We start from the raw sequence: 17,074 nt of genomic DNA on the forward strand, positions 1-17,074 counted from the left end.
AAGCCCTGGGGATTCCCCGAGGCTGGGAGCCACGGCTGTCTTTAGGCTCCCTGTCTCGTGGTACACCAGTAAGACAAGAGTCCTTGTTCCTGGAGCCCAACCCAGCTGACCCGCCCCCTCCTTGTTCCCCCCTCCCCCTGCGCGGGGTCTCTCCCTGGGCCACGACGACCCCCTTCGCGTCCTCGCCCCTGCACACCTCATCCCCAGGCCCTGGCTTTGCTGTGCCCGCCCTTCAAAGTCCTTTGTGAACGGGCGAGTGAGAAGCGCTCCCTCCCGAAGGCAGGCCCTAAAAGCCCCCGGGAGCGCCGCACGCTGGGGCCAGCCCCTAGCCGGGCGCGGTCGGAACGGGCTGGGCAGGGCAGGGCTTAGTATCCGCAGGGACCGGAGCTCGTGGGCGAGACGCGCTGGGTCCTGCCGCGCGGCCAGGGCGCTCCGCAGTCCGCAGAGTGCTTCACGCCCATAGTTTCATTGGAGCCTTTGCAACAGCCCTGCCCATGGCCACGGACGCCCCCATCCCACGCAGGCGGACACCTGGGCCCAAACGAGCCGCGAGTCGTCGCCGAAGTCGCCCAGGGACCGCGTGACTGCGGCGGGACTAGAACCCAGACCCCTGCAGCGCCGCCGCCCCCCGCGCTCCGGCTCCTCCTCCGACCCTCCCTCCGCCCCGCCGCCCCCGGGTTCTGCCTCCCGCGGCGCCTCAACGAGACAGCAGAGCCCGCTCCCGCCGCCCTGGTCTCTGCTGCCGGCCTCGGGGACGCGGGGTCCGGGCCCCGCGGTGGCCGCGCCGCTGCCGGTAAGTGCGGGGCGCAGACGGGACCCCCGGGGCACGGTGCGCTCCAGGCGACCGCGTGCAGCCGGGCTGGGGCTGGGGTGAGGGCAGATCCCCAGCTCCCCGGCTCTCCTCTGACTTGTTGCTGCCCCATTCCTGGTAGGGTAGGGGTTCCTGGAAGGTTCCTGGACCGGCACCCTTCTCCAGGGCCCATGGGCTCCCACACCGTCTGGAACGGAGGGAGACTGGGGAGGGGAGAGAGCTCTAACTTTGGAAGGCCTTTGGGCACTTAGAGGCAAAAGCTGGGTGTGCAGGGTCCAGGGACTGGGAAGGAGCAGCTGTGCAGGGAGCTGGCACTGGGGGGGAAGGGGGCGGCAGGGGGACCAGAACCGGCCCCACCAGCCCTGGCCCGGTCGGGAAATTCCTTGGCGATGAGTCGTCCCTGGGGTGTGTCCACGGGCGGTTTTGGGCAGACAACGCGTGGCGGTGGAAAGTGGGGGCCCAGGGCTGGGGTTTGGAGGAAGCAGCTGGCAGGAGCCTTCTCCTAGGGCAGGCAGAGCGGGCTCCAACCTCCACTTGGGTTGCCTTGAACTCTCCCCAGGTGGGGCTGGGGTGGGAAGGGACTTATGATTCTTCCAACCGCCAAGAAAGTTGAGTCTTTTCCTTTAGAGATAAGGAAACAGGATCCACAGCTAAGGGAATTCTTGGAAGCCACCCAGCTTGTAAGTGGCAGAGCCGAGATTTGGATCCAAGTGCAAGTCAGAGTTCAGTGCGTATTGCCCTCCCCTCCCCTAAGGACTGCCAGAGCTGGGGGGGGGGGGGGGGGGAGTGCGCAGGGCTGAGGTCTTCCCCAGCGCCCCCTCCTGTCCCAGTCTGGGATTCCCAAAGGAGAGGCCTGAGGGAGGCCTGGGAGGCTGAGAAGGAATTGATTGCTCTCCCCTGTCTTTCTCCTAAGCCTCCCTGACCAGGCTGCGCCCAGGGGCACCTGCCCACCCCTCACCCCGCTCCCTCACCCTGCCTCTCTGGGGACTCCGCATCCATCTGTTTACACGCAGTACATGGATGAAGCCCGTACCATGTGCCAAGCCCCCGGCACTCGACAGGAAGCAGTGAGCGAGACAGAACTGGCATTCCAGTGGGAGAGACAGATGAGCCGTAAGAACACTGCAAATGGTGGTTGTGTGCTATGGAAAAAATCAAGGGAACCAGAGCCAGGTGACCAGAGGCAGCCGCAGGTTCAGAAGCAGGGTAGTCGGGGCAGGCCGTGGGGAGCCCACGCTGGAGCAGAAGCCTCCGTGGTGAGAAGGTTCCAGCCGCGTGGCGATCTGCAGGAGGAATACTCGAGGCAGACAGACTCGATGCCAAGGCCCCGGAGCGGCCACAGCCAAGAGAGAGGCAGGCAAGAGAGCAGGAGAGGAGGTGAGAACCAAGTGAGAGGGTTTTCCTTCCGGGCACAGGGAGAAGCCAGTGACGTGGTTCTGACTTAGCAGACCCTCTGGGTGAGTGGGGAAGCCAGAAGGCCAGTGTGCTGGCGGCAGGCATCACACGCCCCGTGAGGCCCACCTGTGCACACGGGGAGGGGCGCGCTCTCACACCCGTGCCTCTGCCCAATCCAGGCAGGACCACCGGGCCACACCGCTGAGTCACTCCAGGATCACGGAGGAAGGTGTGCAGTTGAGGGCAGATAGTGTTTTGCCAAGCAGTGTGGCCGGGGTGGGGGAGGCTGGGGAGGAAGGCATGTCTGTAGATAGCCCCTGGGGCTGGTATCCCCCCACAAGAGCCGGATCCTAGGCATCCCCCTGCACCCCTTACCTGAATTGGCCCCCTCTGTCTTTACCACCAGCTGGCTGTGAGACCCGAGACAGTGCATTTCCCCTCTAAGCCCCGGGACTTCCCAGGATGGGGGTGTCCATCAACACGGTCACAGAGTCCAGAATCTGGGTTCTTGCGGCCGTGCAGCAGCGGAGGGCAGGGAGGTGGCCGAGCGCATTGGCCATGAACCTGACTCCCGTTTTCAGTCGCCCTGCCCTCTGAGTGGCCACCTTGACTGGGGGTTATCGCATCCTCCCCGCGTGGCTGTCAGTGTGTCCTTTCGCCGTCAGTTTCTTCATCTGCTATCAGGACACAAACACAGCAAATGCTCTCACTTAAAGTCTGAGTGCTCTGAGCAGAACAAAGGGGACAGAAGCAGAGGGACCGGATGCAGGTGGGGTCCGCCTGCAGAGGATTAAGGGAGATCCTGCACAGGAAGTGGCCAGCTCTTGTCTAGCTTAGAGCAAACGCTCGTACATGGTGACTTTTTTTTTTCTTTTCTAAAACATTGACTTATTTGAGAGGTAGAGTTACAGACAGAAAGAGGGAGAGACAGAGTGAGGTCTTCCATCCACTGGTTCACTATCCAAATGGCCGCAACGGCTGGAGCTGCGTCAATCCGAAGCTAGGAGCCAGGAGCTTTCTCCAGGTCTTCCCATGTGGGTGCAGGGGCCCAAGGACTCGGGCCATCCTCTGCTGCTTCCCCAGGCCGCAGCAGAGAGCTGGATCAGAAGTGGAGCAGCTGGGACTTGAACTGGCGCCCATATGGGATGCTGGTGTTGCAGGTGGCGGCTTTACCTGCTACACCACAGCACTGCCCCGGTGACTTTTTATCAGCAAGCTCACATTCCTTTCCTTCCCAGCGCCCTTACTCTGTGACTCTGGGCAGGTTACTTAACCACACCATGCTTGTTTCCTGTCTGGAGCTTGGAAGAATGATATTCAGATCCCTTGGCGTCTTGGTGACAACGACTGAATGAGTCCATTTACGTCAAGAACTCAGAGCTCAAATAGGATGGGCATTTGGTGCTTGGATGCTAACATCCCATGGCTTTGCGTCCCAGCCCTGTTTCCGATTCCAGCTTCCTGCTAATGTGTGCTCTGAAGGCAGCAGTGGTGACTCAAGTGCTGGGGTCTCTGCCCCCGACATGGGAGATCCTGGCTGGGTTCCCGGCTCCTGGGTTCAGCCTGGCAGCCGTGTAGGCATTTGGGGAATAAACCCTAGATAGATCTGTGTGTGTCTCTCCGTGGATAGAGCTCTCTTTCAAATGAACAGAAATGCATAATTAATTTTCTTTTAAAGATTTATTTATTTGAAAGGCAGAGAGAGAGGAGAGAGACCGAGATCTTCCATCCACTCGTTCACTCTCCCAGTCGCGGCCAAGCCAAAGCCAGGAGCTTTTTCTGGGTCTCTCATGTGGGAGCAGAGGCCCAAGCACTTGGGCCATCTTCTGCTGCTTTCCCAGGCCATAGCAGAGAGCTGGATTGGAAGTGGAGCAGCCGGATCTTAAACTGGTGCCCATATGGGATGCCTGCACTGCAGGTGGAGGCTTAACCTTCAGTACCACAGCGCTGGCCCCAAAATACATACACAATTTTCTTAAACACTCAGCACGGCGCCTGGCACGTGGTAAATGCTCACCTGTGCATTGTCTCCACAGGTGGGCACGGCCCCCGGAACCCCCACCAGGCACCATGGACTGGAAGACCCTGCAGGCCCTGCTGAGTGGCGTGAACAAGTACTCCACGGCGTTCGGGCGCATCTGGCTGTCGGTGGTGTTCGTCTTCCGGGTGCTGGTGTACGTGGTGGCCGCAGAGCGCGTGTGGGGGGACGAGCAGAAGGACTTTGACTGCAACACCAAGCAGCCGGGCTGCACCAACGTCTGCTACGACAACTTCTTCCCCATCTCCAACATCCGCCTCTGGGCCCTGCAGCTCATCTTCGTCACGTGCCCCTCGCTGCTTGTCATCCTGCATGTGGCCTACCGCGAGGAGCGCGAGCGGCGCCACCGGCAAAAGCACGGCGACCAGTGCGCCAAGCTGTACAGCGACACCGGGAAGAAGCACGGCGGCCTGTGGTGGACCTACCTGCTCAGCCTCGTCTTCAAGCTGATCATCGAGTTCCTCTTCCTGTACGTGCTGCACACGCTGTGGCACGGCTTTGGCATGCCGCGCCTGGTGCAGTGCGCCAACGTGGCCCCCTGCCCCAACGTGGTGGACTGTTACATCGCCCGGCCCACCGAGAAGAAGGTCTTCACCTACTTCATGGTGGGCGCCTCAGCCGTCTGCATTGTGCTCACCATCTGCGAGATCTGCTACCTCATCTTCCACCGGCTCCTGAAAGTCCTGCAGAGGAACCGGCCCTCCAAGGGCCGCAGCCCCCCAGCCTCCACCAGACGGGCCTCCACCTGCCACTGCCACCATAAGCTCTTGGAGGCTGGGGACCTGGAGCCTGAAGCCAACGATGCTAAGCTGCAGGCTTCGGCCCCCAAGCTGAGTGCCATCTAACCACGGGCTGGGCACAGCCGGCGGGGGGTGGGGGTGGTGCTGGAGGGTGTCGGGGCCGTCCAGGTGCTGGGTGTCTCCTCTGCCAGTGCACCCAGGTCCAGGTAACTTGCCAGGTGCAGAGCCAGCTCTGGGGGAGACTGCCACACAAGCAAACTAACTGTATGCTACAAGCCTTACACGCAAGCCTGGGGATGCTTGGGAACTCACCAGGGAGCGGTGCCCAAGCCAGGCTTCCCTGAGGAGGCAGCACGGGAGAAAAGTGAGCTGTGCTCCAAGCAGAGGCCCCCCGGGTCACACAGAAGCTTGCCCTGAGCTGGGTACCGACAAAGGGAATCTTCAACGCCGGGCAGGAGCCCCTCCCCGGTTCCCAGGGTGGGAGGGAGGTCTTCTCCCCGCAGCAGCTCTGCTCCACCCGAGGGGCTCCTAGTGGAAGCCCCACAGCCAGGCCACCGTGCTCTCCTCTTCCCCCCCAAAATGTGCGCAGCTGGGCGCTGCCCTGCTCTGGGGAATTCAGGTGGAGGCGCTTGCTGCAGATGGGGACCTGCACGGGGAGGAAGTTTCCTTGAAATCAATAAAGACTTGTTTTCTAAGGCTGGCTCTGTCCTCAGTTCTCCCACACTCCCACCCATGGCACCCTGGGGGCGGGGAAGGGAACGCTCAGAAGGCTAAACAGGGGCTGGCACCGCAGCTCACTTGGCTAATCCTCCGCCTGCGGTGCCAGCACCCCGAGTTCTAGTCCTGGTTGGGGCGCCAGTTCTGTCCTGGTTGCCCCTCTTCCAGGACAGCTCTCTGCTGTGGCCCAGGAAGGCAGTGGAGGATGGCCCAAGTGCTTGGGCCCTGCACCCCATGGGAGACCAGGAGGAAGCACCTGGCTCCTGGCTTCAGGTCAGCGCAGCACCAGCCGTGGCAGCCATTTGAGGGGTGAACCAATGGAAGGAAGACCTTTCTGTCTCTCTCTCTCACTGTCTAGAACTCTACCCATCAAACAAACAAACAAAAAAGGCTAAACAGCTCCAAACCTAGGGGTGTGAAGGGAGGCTGGAGCTTGGGGTGGAGCCCTCTGGCCTACATGTTGGGATTCTAGAACTAGCCACCAGAGGCCGCTGTTCTCCAGCCTTCTGATTCCACTCTGTCCCAGCCCACCCAGCAATCGCTGTCATTGGTTATGGACAAACCACACTGCCTCCTCCTCAGGCAGCCGGTTCCTGCTACCGCAGCCTGCAGCCTCACCCTTGGTACACACAATCTCTGTTATTCACACTCTGCACACTCACCAAAGGCCATGTAGCTGCTCTAAAGCATGCGGCCTCAGCCTCACCCAGCATTTCAGTAGCTCATAAAAATCCAGAGCACTTTCTCCACCCTAGGCCCCTGGCCAGAGGCTCACTGCAGGGCGGGGGGGGGGGGGGGGGGGGGGAGGGGATGGCCACAGCCCCACAGGCCCGTGCCTTGCATTACTCCCCTGCATTAACCAACCTCCCCCGCACCCCAAAATTTAGGGGACATCAGCGTCCAAGGCCAGACTGGTATCGGAAGTGAAAGGGGGTACAAGGCCAATAAAAACCCGGAAGGCCATTGGTGACGGTGAAAGCCAAAGCCAGGAGCCAGTGAAATGAGAGCCAAGAGGCCAAATTGTTGTGTGGACAAAGCTGGCTGAGGTTCACAGGGGCCACTGCGGGGGGCAAGGTGGGTGTGGGGGTCCCAGGACTGAGTCATGGAGCTGGACCACTGCAAAAAGCACAGCTTCCTCATGCCACACGGGGGCGAGCTTTCAGGACCTCAGTCTTGTCATCAATGCAATGGGGAACTGTGTTGATCAGGGTCCCTGCAGAAAACAGGTAAGAGCTTCCTAGAGAGACTATTTTGCAAGATACTAGAGGCACTGCAATGCCCTGGGGCTAGTACCCAGCTAACAGTGGGCAGGAGCTGGGGATACTTGCAGCCACAGCAACCAAACGACCACCCGACTTCACCCTCTCCGCTCTTGTTCACCCCATCCTGAAGTCAAAGTTCAAGGGAGCCACCAAGTGTCTGCCTAATGTCAAGCCAGGACAGAGGTCAGCCTGCTCTGGGCTGGACGGCTACAAAGGTCTCAGGGAGGGGTGATCTCCACCTACTTGCTGCCAGACATTCCAGCATCTTCTAGGTGGTTCTGGCTGCTTGGCCAAGGGCACCTTGGAAGTCATGGCAACCAGAAAACACCACTGGCTGTCCCAGTGGAGACGGACTGCTCAGCACCGCCTGGGCTTCCTGTTCTGTCCCCGTTCCTCCAGGCTGCAGGCCAGGACCACAGAGGAGGGGACATCCCAGGCCTGCAGATCCCGCCTTTGATCCGAGAGCCACCGTTCCGAGCAGTGCAGCGCCCCGATCTGTGATGTGGGTTGGGCTAGTGCTCCCCAGTGCCTCACTGTCACCACAAGGCAGCTCTCGCCTCCTGGCCTCTTCCCTGCTGGCTGTGGATGCCTTCCAGGCTTCCTTCTGTGCCAGGAGGCGGTTTCTTAGGCAGCCTCTGCAGATAGCCCCCCACCACCACCACCCCCACCTGCACCCAGGCAGCAGAAGGCTGCTCTCTATTCATTTGCCCCGTCCAAGCCCCCTGCGTGTCTGTGTCCCCTCTATTATGGTATCAGCAAATGGGGCCTTCGGGAATGATTAGGTCATAGAGGTGGAACTCTCCCCCTCCTTTTTAAGATTAACTTATTTGAAAGGTAGAGCGAGATCTTCCATCTGCTGGTTCACTCCCCCAGTGCCTGCAACAGCCAGGACTGGGTTAGACCAAAGCCAGGAGCCAGGAGCTAGGAGCTTCTTCCAGGTCTCTTATGTGGATGGCAGGAATCCAAGTGATATCGTCCTGCTTATTAATAATTTTTCAATAGTAATAAGCCTTGTGGGCACTTAAATAATGGTAAGTTTTTAGGATTTTATTCAGTGAGAGAAATGCACAGGAGAGTAAGGGCTTTATTTAGGGGAAAGAGAAGTCTAGAAGCTAAGTTGGTCCACACCAAGCAGAGAGCAGGCCAGGAGCCACGTGGAGCCACAAGTAACTCAGCATGAGTAGCCAAGCAAGGCAGAGAGCGTGGCAGCCAAGAGGCCTCGCCCAAAGTCACGGGTAGAAAGGGCGGGGCCCACTGTGGTCCAGGCCTTTTATCCATTTCCAAAGGGGAGTGGTTATGTAGACTGACTGGCAGGTGGGCATACAGGTGGAGTCAGGTAGGGGCATGAGATCACACAGGGGCGTGGTGAAGGAGCGGCCTTCCAGCTCACAAACCTAATCAATTTTATCCTATCTGCCTACCTACATCACAAGCACTCAGGCCATCTTCTACTGCCTTCCCAGGTGCATTAGCAGAGAGCTGGATGGGAAGAGCACTCCAATATGGGATGTCAGAGTTGCAAGCGGAGGCTTAAGCCAATGTACCACAATGCTGGCCCAAGCAGATTAGTCCTCTTATCAGCAGGGAGAAGAGGGAGCAAGCTTCTAGGCCAGCAGTTAAGACATCTGTATCTCACGTGCTATTCCCAACTCTGGCTCCTGACCCAGCCTCCTGCTAATGCACACCCTGGGAGACAGAGGTGATGGCACCAGGACTTGGGTCCCTGCCACCCATGTGGGTGTGTGTCAATGAAAAGACAGCCATCTGGTAAACAAGGCAAGAAGGGTCTTCACCAAGAACCTGACCCCTTGAACCCCTTAATCTTAGACTTCTAGCCTCCAGACTATGAAAAATCAACCTTAAGTGACCCAGTCTATGGCGTTCTGGTATAGCAGCCGGGACTGACAGAGACACTCTGCCATCTGTCTCTGCCCCTGCCCCTGACTGTGGGATGTAGGGTCTGGAGAGGAGGGGAGAATGTGGAGGGGGTGTTGGGGGCCACACCCTACAATGGAAGAGGGGAGGAAGCAGGTCTATGGCAGGAGGTCTGAAGCACAGACCATCCATGCAGGCAGCCCAGGACTGCGTGGGCCAGCAGGGGGCTCCCGGGTGACCAGACCCTGTACAGCCACAGCCAGTCCCTAGCACAGGGGATGTCACCGTGTGCTGCCTGCCAGAGGCTGAGCTCCACGCTGCTCCTCCAGCAAGAAGCCCCAGGGACACTCCTGCCTCAGGGCCTTTGCACTCCAGCTGCTTGGAGCCCTGGGGCTCCCTCCCTCTCCTCCTTCAGGGCTACATCAAGTTGCCACCTGCTCAGCCGGAATTTCTCTTGTACTCAGAACTGAAACTCCCTGTGCTCTCAATCCCAACTTTACTTTCCCCATAGCTTTGCTCACCACCTAACCTGTTCTCTGTGTTACTTCATCACCTGTCTTCCCCGAGGACAGGGATCTTCGTGATGCTGACCTTGATCCCTGGATGATCTCCAGTGTCTGGGACGGTGCGCAACACCGTAAACCGTGCTCCGTAAACTGTGTTGAATGAATACACAGGCCTGGAGCCCTGCTGGGTGCTGTCCATGTAGGTGAGCCCCAGCTGCCCGCCCTCCAGGGACTCCCAGGCCAATGGGGGAGGGTGGGGACAGTTTCTGTTTTGAGACCTGCCATCTGACACAGGGAACATACGCAGCAGTATGGAGCTGAGCATCTAAAGTGGTTAAGTGTGGGCAGCCACAAGCAGTCGCCCCTTTTGTTTCCACTTAAACATATAAATGGAGACATCTCGGCACAGACCATTAGGCTAAGGATTCCAGGAAGAGGCAGGAAGACCCTTATCTCACTGCTAAACTTCTCACAAGAGATTATGGAGATAATCAGTCACACCTGAAACCTGCATTTATCACCTAGGTGTTTTATTATACCCTTGTAATCAATGATTGATAACATTTTGTGATCTGTTAAGGGAAGAATTTTATTATCGGGAACTCTCTGTAACCCCAAAAGTCTTTTGGATATGTAAATCTTTTGTGTGCCTTCTTGTATACAACTGGTCATGTTTAAATACTACTGGACTTGTTGAATAAACGAGCCTGATCAGGATTTGTCTTGGCTCCATTCTTTGCGTCCTTGTCCCCGCATTCCTACTCTGTTTCAGGAAACCCGGTTCTTTGTGCTGTGCTGCAGGCCGGCACAGTTAAGACAGTCAGTTTCGGGGCTGGCATCATGGCATAATAAGTTAAGCCACTGCCTGCAATGCCAGCATCCCATGTGGGTGCCGATTTGAATCCTGGTGGCTCCACTTCCAATCCAGCTCCCACTAATGTGCCTGGGAAAACAGCAGAAGATGGTCCAAGTGCTTGGGCCCCTGCTCCCACGTGGGAGACCTGGATGAAGCTCCTGGCTCCTGGCTTCGGCCTGGCCAAACCCAGCCATTGCAGCCATTTGGGCAGTGAACCAACAGATAGAAGATTTTTCTCTCTTCTTCTTCTCTAACTCTGCCTTTCAAGCAAAATAAAACAAATCTTTAAGTAAAAGAAATACAACTTTATGGTTCCTCTATTTCTTAACACAATCAGGAATTCACACACACACACACTCTCTCTCTCTCTCACACCACACACACACACACACACACACACCCCACACCGTGGGGCAGTACCTGAGTGCCGAGGGCACAGATGCAGCACTGGAGGTCAGGAGGCGACTTCTGGGAGAAGGTGACATCTTGTTATAGGAAGGCAGATAGGATTAAATTGATTAGATTTGTGGGCTGGAAGACCATGCCTTCCCCATGCCCTCTGTGTCACCTCATGCCCCTACCTGATCTGACCTATAAGTAACCACTCCCCTTTGGAAAGCACATATAAGGCGTGGAGCGTCCAAGGCTCGCTCTCTGCCTTTGCTTTCCTGCCCGTGTTGAGCTACCTACGGCTGCTCATTACCATACACTTCACTCCGCATGGCTCCTGGTCTGCTCTCTGCCTGGTACGGACTCAGCTTCTACACTTCTTTCTCCCCTGTGCATTTCTTTCACTAAATAAAATGTTAAAAACTTACCATGTAGCCTGGTTTATTTTGAGCTGATATTCAGAATTCTTATTGGACTAGATGGCAAGGATGCCCAAAATTATTAATATCACAATGATTAATAAGGCTAGCCGGTATCCATCTGATCAAGTGCTGAGGGGCGTGGGGGCTCAGCAGGAACAGAACAGATACTGGCAGAGCGCACGGAGCTGTGCACCACGGCATGTGGCTGCTCTCACTGTCACACACCATTGCAGATGGCCGCTGTCAGTGGCCTGGGGCTTGGAGAGCTCGGGCCTTGCCCTGGCGGCCATCGGAAGCCATGGAAGGGCTTTAAGCAGAGTCACGGCCAGATTTCTGGGAAGAGTGGAGGCTGGGTGGAGGGGTGGGCTAGAGGCCAGGAGCTCAGGTGGGAAGCCCCTGAGATGGCTGCTTCCTGGAAAGGTCAGGGACATGCAGGGTTCCGGGTGGACTGGCCTGGTTGTGAGGGGGGGTCCTCCCGGTGGATCCCAGCTCCTTCTTCCTCTGGGGAAAGTGCTGGGCTATTCAAACGCTGGCCTCCACAGCCTCTGAGGACTGGTCAGTGTAGAATTGACGTCACCCACCCCCCACCCCCCACCCCGCCTGCCACCTGCTCCCACCCAGGAGATGGGAGCAGACAGCCATGTGGAGAGCCAGGCCCAGCCCCAGGAGAGGAGTCAGGCGAAGAGGCTGCTGTGGGGGCAGGGCGGGGCGGAAGCCAGCCTCCAGGGGCCTTTGTTCTCACGACCTCGGAGGTCAGAACTGAGCAGGCACGAAGTTGTCAGCTCTGCAGATCCAGAACACTCCATTTGGCCTGGCCCAGAGGGAGAGGCCTGGGAGGGAAGGCCCCCAGGAGCAGCCAGCCCTGGAGCTCTGGGGTCCAAGCCCACCCTACCTGCTGCTCTACACACCCAGCTGCTGGGCTCTGCCACCAACCCCTGGCCCCGACGTCCACCTGCCACTGGCTGCCCGGCCCCCACCAAGGGCTCCTCAGCTCTCTCCCAGACCAACTCACAGATCCTTTGTTGCATTTTGCCACAATGCTTCCAGATGTCACTGGTGCCATCTCCCCACACCTGTGCCACACCATGGGCTTGCATCTCCCAGCAACTCCTGCGCCCTCCACAGAGGAAGAAACAGGCCCAGGGCACAGGAGTCAAGAGCAAAGCTGCAACCTCTGGGCTCCCCGCCACCTTCCCAAGGCCTCACAGCCCCCAGCCCTCTGGCCCTTCGCCCGGCACCTGGCCAACAGCCTCCTGCACCAATATCCCCATCCGAGCCCCTGCGACTCACCTGGAACCCTGGGGAGAACTGCCCACGTGTGAATCACACCCTCCCACCAACCATGATCTTAGTCTGCACCTGCCTAGTTAGCGGAGGGATTGCTAGAGGCCGGGTTTGGCCCGCGCACCCCAAGCTGCACACTGCGTTCCCATGGCCCGCCCCACCCTCTTGCCCCATTTAGAGGTGGAGGGGGCTGGGACTCAAGACGAAGATCAGGAAGCCCCCAGCCGCGACCCTCCAGGGAGGTGCTCAGTGGCCTCTGGTTGTGTGCCCTGCCAGGAACCGGGACAGTCCCGAATTCGCTGCTGCGGCTCTAGGAAGGGGGACTGCACCCCGGTCTCCCATCGCGGTCCCCAACCCCAAGCGCTAAGGAGGAAAGTCCCGCGCACAACTGGCAAAGGAGCAGCCCCAGCACGCGCATCCCCTTCGCACGCTCTCGGGCCAGTGCTTCCCGTCCAGCCAAAGAAACCGAGCGAGGGGACTGCGCCGTCGGGAATACGGGACGCAGAGACCGCAGCGGAGGCGCGGGGCGGGGACCCCGACTCCGGGGGCCACCTCCGGGAGGGGGTGGGTGCGGGGCGCCGCACCTCCCGGGCCAGGCCCCGCCCCGTCTCTCCCGAGCGCCCCGCCGCCCTCCCCCCGCGTTTCCTGCCCCACACCGCCGCCTCCGTGCTATTTAAGGCGCCCGTGGCGCGGTCCCGCAGGGCTTCCGCGGGCGCCGCTCTGCCGTCGTCCCCACCTGCACCTGGGCCGGCCCGGCAGGCAAGCGGTGAGTGGGGGACCGGGTGGTGCCGCCTGCCCGCGGGAGGTCGGGTGGCACGCAGAGAGTTTCTGCCCCGGTGTCCACGGGCCGAGAAGCCCGGAGAGGAACCGCCCAGGCTCTGTGTCCAGAGCGGGTCCTCCCTGTTTTCACGAAACCCGGACCCCAGCCCTAGAAGGTAGGAGGGTGGCTGTTTCCATTTCCCGGGAGAGGAGACGGAGGTGTCCACTAGTGGTGACTTTACCCCAGGGCCCAGTTAAGAGAGAGAGCACGCGCGGGGTGCTAGGATTTGAACCCAAGTCTGCCTCCAGAGCCTGGCCAGAGAAACAGCCTGCTTAGGGAAAGAGGCACCTGGCCCCCAGATGGCCTGGGAGCTCTGTGGCCTCTGCCTTAGCCCTGCGGTGACAATCTTTGCAGTCCGGAGTTGGAGGTGGGGTAGGCCTGGGGGTGGAGGACGAGGATGAAGGTCGCAGGTGAACCGTGTTGCTGGCAGGTGGAGCTGATGCATGAAGCTGTGCCTTCCACTGGGAATGCAAAGGTGAGAGCGAGGCCAGCTGGGGGAGAGGTGATAGGGAGAGAAAGACCTGAGGCCTGAGCCTAAGAGCCCTGCACAACACCTGCGCGCCCCCCACCTCCCTCTGCCCCCACCCTGCGCCTGGGGGAGGCAGCGTCTGGCTGAAGGGAGGAAGGACATGGCGCAGCTGGGTGGCCTTGGATAAGATCCTCAAATCCTCTGTTTCCCCGAAGCGAAGCAGCCTCAACCCACTTCAGATCTGGGGCTGTGGTCATCCCGGGGCTCTGGCTGGGGACAAGAGGGGACACATGTGTCGTTAGATAGGGGCTCTGGTCGCACCTACCACCTAGGGATTCAGAATGAGGGCCTGCAGAGGACTTGGCAGCCGCTGTCCGAAGCTGTGCTTTGGGTCCTGATGGCCCGCTGGGTGGGAGCCCCAGGCCTGTCCTGCTGCTCCCTGAGCCTGGGTTTCCTTGTGGCCTCGTGGCTGAGACAGGTGGGCAAAGGTGGCAGGCTGACGCTCCCTGTGTCCCCACAGACGGTGGCCCGGGAGCCATGGGTGACTGGGGCTTCCTGGAGAAGCTGCTGGACCAGGTCCAGGAGCACTCGACGGTGGTGGGCAAGATCTGGCTGACGGTGCTCTTCATCTTCCGCATCCTCATCTTGGGCCTGGCCGGGGAGTCGGTGTGGGGCGACGAGCAGTCAGACTTCGAGTGCAACACGGCGCAGCCGGGCTGCACCAACGTCTGCTACGACCAGGCCTTCCCCATCTCCCACATCCGCTACTGGGTGCTGCAGTTCCTCTTCGTCAGCACGCCCACCCTCGTCTACCTGGGCCACGTCATTTACCTGTCTCGGCGCGAGGAGCGACTGCGACAGAAAGAGAGGGAGCTGCAGGCCCTGCCAGCCAAGGACCCGCAGGTGGAGCGGGCGCTGGCAGCCGTGGAGCATCAGATGGCCAAGATCTCGGTGGCGGAGGATGGCCGCCTGCGCATCCGCGGGGCGCTGATGGGCACCTACGTGGCCAGCGTGCTGTGCAAGAGCGTGCTGGAGGCGGGCTTCCTCTATGGCCAGTGGCGCCTCTATGGCTGGACCATGGCGCCCGTGTTCGTGTGCCAGCGTGCACCCTGCCCCTACCTCGTGGACTGCTTCGTGTCTCGCCCCACGGAGAAGACCATCTTCATCATCTTCATGCTGGTGGTCGGACTCATCTCCCTGGTGCTCAACCTGCTGGAGCTGGTGCACCTGCTGTGCCGCTGCCTCAGTCGGGGGCTGCGGGCACGGCAGGGCCAGGGCGCCCCCCCAGCCCAGGGCACCGCCTCAGACCCTTACGCCGACCAGGTCTTCTTCTACCTCCCCATGGGCGAGGGGCCCTCGTCCCCACCATGCCCGACCTACAACGGGCTCTCGTCCAGCGAGCAAAACTGGGCCAACCTGACCACCGAGGAGAGGCTGGCTTCCTCCAGGCCCCCCCTGTTCCTGGACCCACCGCCCCAGAGTGGCCGGAAATCCCCCAGTCGCCCTAGCAGCTCAGCTTCCAAGAAGCAGTATGTGTAGGGGGGTGGGTGCTGAGGCTTGTCACCCAGCAGAGGGATCCTGAGACGGGTGGCTGCCTTGGATGTCCCCTCGGCCAAGGCTCAGCGGAGAGGACGGAGCTCAGAAAACCAGAGCTGGCTGGCAGGTCATTCTGGAACACTCAGGCCATCCTGGTGACCGGAGGGCACGGTGGCTTCCTCTGTAGAACGTGGCTTTGTCACAGGCACAGACAGAGCTGGCCCAGCCTGCCTTTGGCCAAGGGTGCCGCGTGGACCCTTTGTTCATTTTCACCTGGTCCAGAGGGACCCAGAGCCAACGTTTGCCCCACCCCCACCCCGCTGGAATCCGCCTGTGCCTGGGCTGTCCGCACGCCCTCTGCTCCCAGGCAAAAGCTGCTGGGTCGGCCCTGACCACACAGCCAGACAGAGCCTGCGCTGGATCTGGGCCTGGCGACAGGACTGGGGCCTTGTTCCCATCACTCCTTCCTAGTTCCGCTGTTTATGCTTCGAAAATAAACCGGACTTGATCACCAGCGAGGTGTGTGTTGCGCTGTGAAGACGTGCCTTGGGGCAGGGGCTGGGGCCGGCTTGTTTCGCCCCAGATTCCTTCTCCCCTCGCTCCTGCATAGTCTGTCTTTGGTCTCTGCAGCCCCAGCCAGCACTGCACACGCTCAGAAGCCATGCGTTCTGCCTCCCCGATGGCCCTGAGTCCTCCTGTAGGGCCCCAGGCTCTGTCCTCTTGGCCCACCTGGTGCCGTGCCTGCCCAGTAACTGGCGGCCAAAGCAGTGTCCTTCCCTGTCCTGACCCAAACCCGGCTGGTGCCCCTGACATGCTGGCCCCTGCCAGGCGCCTTACTCCGCAAGCACGCCTTCCAGCCACGCCCTTCACCATCCAATCCAGGTACACCCATGCACCCCACCTCATCCTGGGGCCCTTGGTTTGTGTCACTGTCCTCCTGACCGGGGCGGCAGAAGGAGCGAATCCTCACCCCGTGCACCCGAAGCTCAGTGAGAACAGACGAGGGGACCGTGCCGAGGGCGTAGGGACTGAGCCTAGCTCAGTGACGAAAGCTGCAGGAGCAAAATGAAGAGCTGGATCGCGGTGGGGGTCAGTGGGAGTTGGCTGGGGCAGCAGGGAGACCACGCGGGCTTTGAGCAGAGGACACTGCCTTGCAAGGCCCTGTGCAGGGGAATGGTGCAGGGCACTTGGAGAGCACAGGAGGCCTGATGGGGGCTGAGCCCAGAGCTGGCTGTGCTGCCCTCCCGTGTGGAGGGTGACGGGGGCAGGTGGTTCCGCAGCAGCGGCTCTCAGAGGCAGCAGGTTATCATTCCCCCAGCTGGCCAGGGCTGGGCCTGGGGAGGGAGGAGGGAAGGGGGCCGCCTTGTGTGACCACGTGCTTCTTGGGTGCCTTTGGAATAGGCGGGCACCTTGGCCCCTCCCATCTGTCAGGCCAGGGACGAAACGCCAGCTCGGATACCTCGCCCAGAGCTAACTGCTCCCTACCCACCAAGCGGGCACGACAGCCTGAGAAGCTCTGGCCCCTCACTGTGCCAACCGCCGTCCCCATGTTCCCCAAGACCCAGAGGTCCAATCAGCCCTGCTGTGTGTGGCCCCCCAAACCCACCCCTCCATCCCCACCTGGCTCCTTGGCCAGCCTGGGGCATCCCTGCGCCTACACTTCCTGACCCCGTCAGTCCTCAAACACGAAGCTGCCCTGGGAAGGGCGGAGCCTGGTGCAGAAGGAGGAGGCAAATGAGCTTTGGCCTTAGAGGGACCTGGTTTAAACGCTGCCTCCAATGGGGGCAGCGACAGGCTCTTCTGCCTGTCATCGCGCTTCTCTGGGTCTCAGTGTTTTCAACTCTGTCAGGTCAACACCGCCTGCCCACACGTGGCAGAAACTAGAAGATGGGTATGACGGGGTGGGGGGTGGGGGGCAGCAGGGTAAGCTGCCCCGGGCAGTGCCGGCATCTG

General features: G+C 60.2%; 2 protein-coding genes across 3 annotated transcripts; both read left to right on the forward strand.

The window, feature by feature from the left end:
* The first annotated feature begins 693 nt into the window (after positions 1-693).
* GJB3 (gap junction protein beta 3) lies at positions 694-5,676 on the forward strand. Its single transcript, XM_062193246.1, has 2 exons — positions 694-793; positions 4,243-5,676. Exon 2 carries the CDS (start codon positions 4,277-4,279, stop codon positions 5,087-5,089), a length of 813 nt encoding a protein of 270 aa, XP_062049230.1. The 5' UTR covers positions 694-793; positions 4,243-4,276; the 3' UTR covers positions 5,090-5,676.
* Positions 5,677-12,990: 7,314 nt separating this feature from the next.
* On the forward strand, positions 12,991-15,597 carry GJA4 (gap junction protein alpha 4). 2 transcript variants are annotated; one of them, XM_062193247.1, is made up of 2 exons: positions 12,991-13,062; positions 14,106-15,597. In XM_062193247.1, the coding sequence occupies exon 2, from the start codon at positions 14,123-14,125 to the stop codon at positions 15,122-15,124; it is 1,002 nt and encodes a 333-aa protein (XP_062049231.1). In that variant the 5' UTR covers positions 12,991-13,062; positions 14,106-14,122; the 3' UTR covers positions 15,125-15,597. The 2 variants fall into 2 exon arrangements, with proteins under 2 accessions (XP_062049231.1, XP_062049232.1); XM_062193248.1 differs by lacking the exon at positions 12,991-13,062 and adding an exon at positions 13,150-13,231.
* Positions 15,598-17,074: the final 1,477 nt, after the last annotated feature.

This window comes from Lepus europaeus, chromosome 5 (genome assembly GCF_033115175.1).
Source record: "Lepus europaeus isolate LE1 chromosome 5, mLepTim1.pri, whole genome shotgun sequence".
Lineage (NCBI taxonomy): Eukaryota > Metazoa > Chordata > Mammalia > Lagomorpha > Leporidae > Lepus > Lepus europaeus.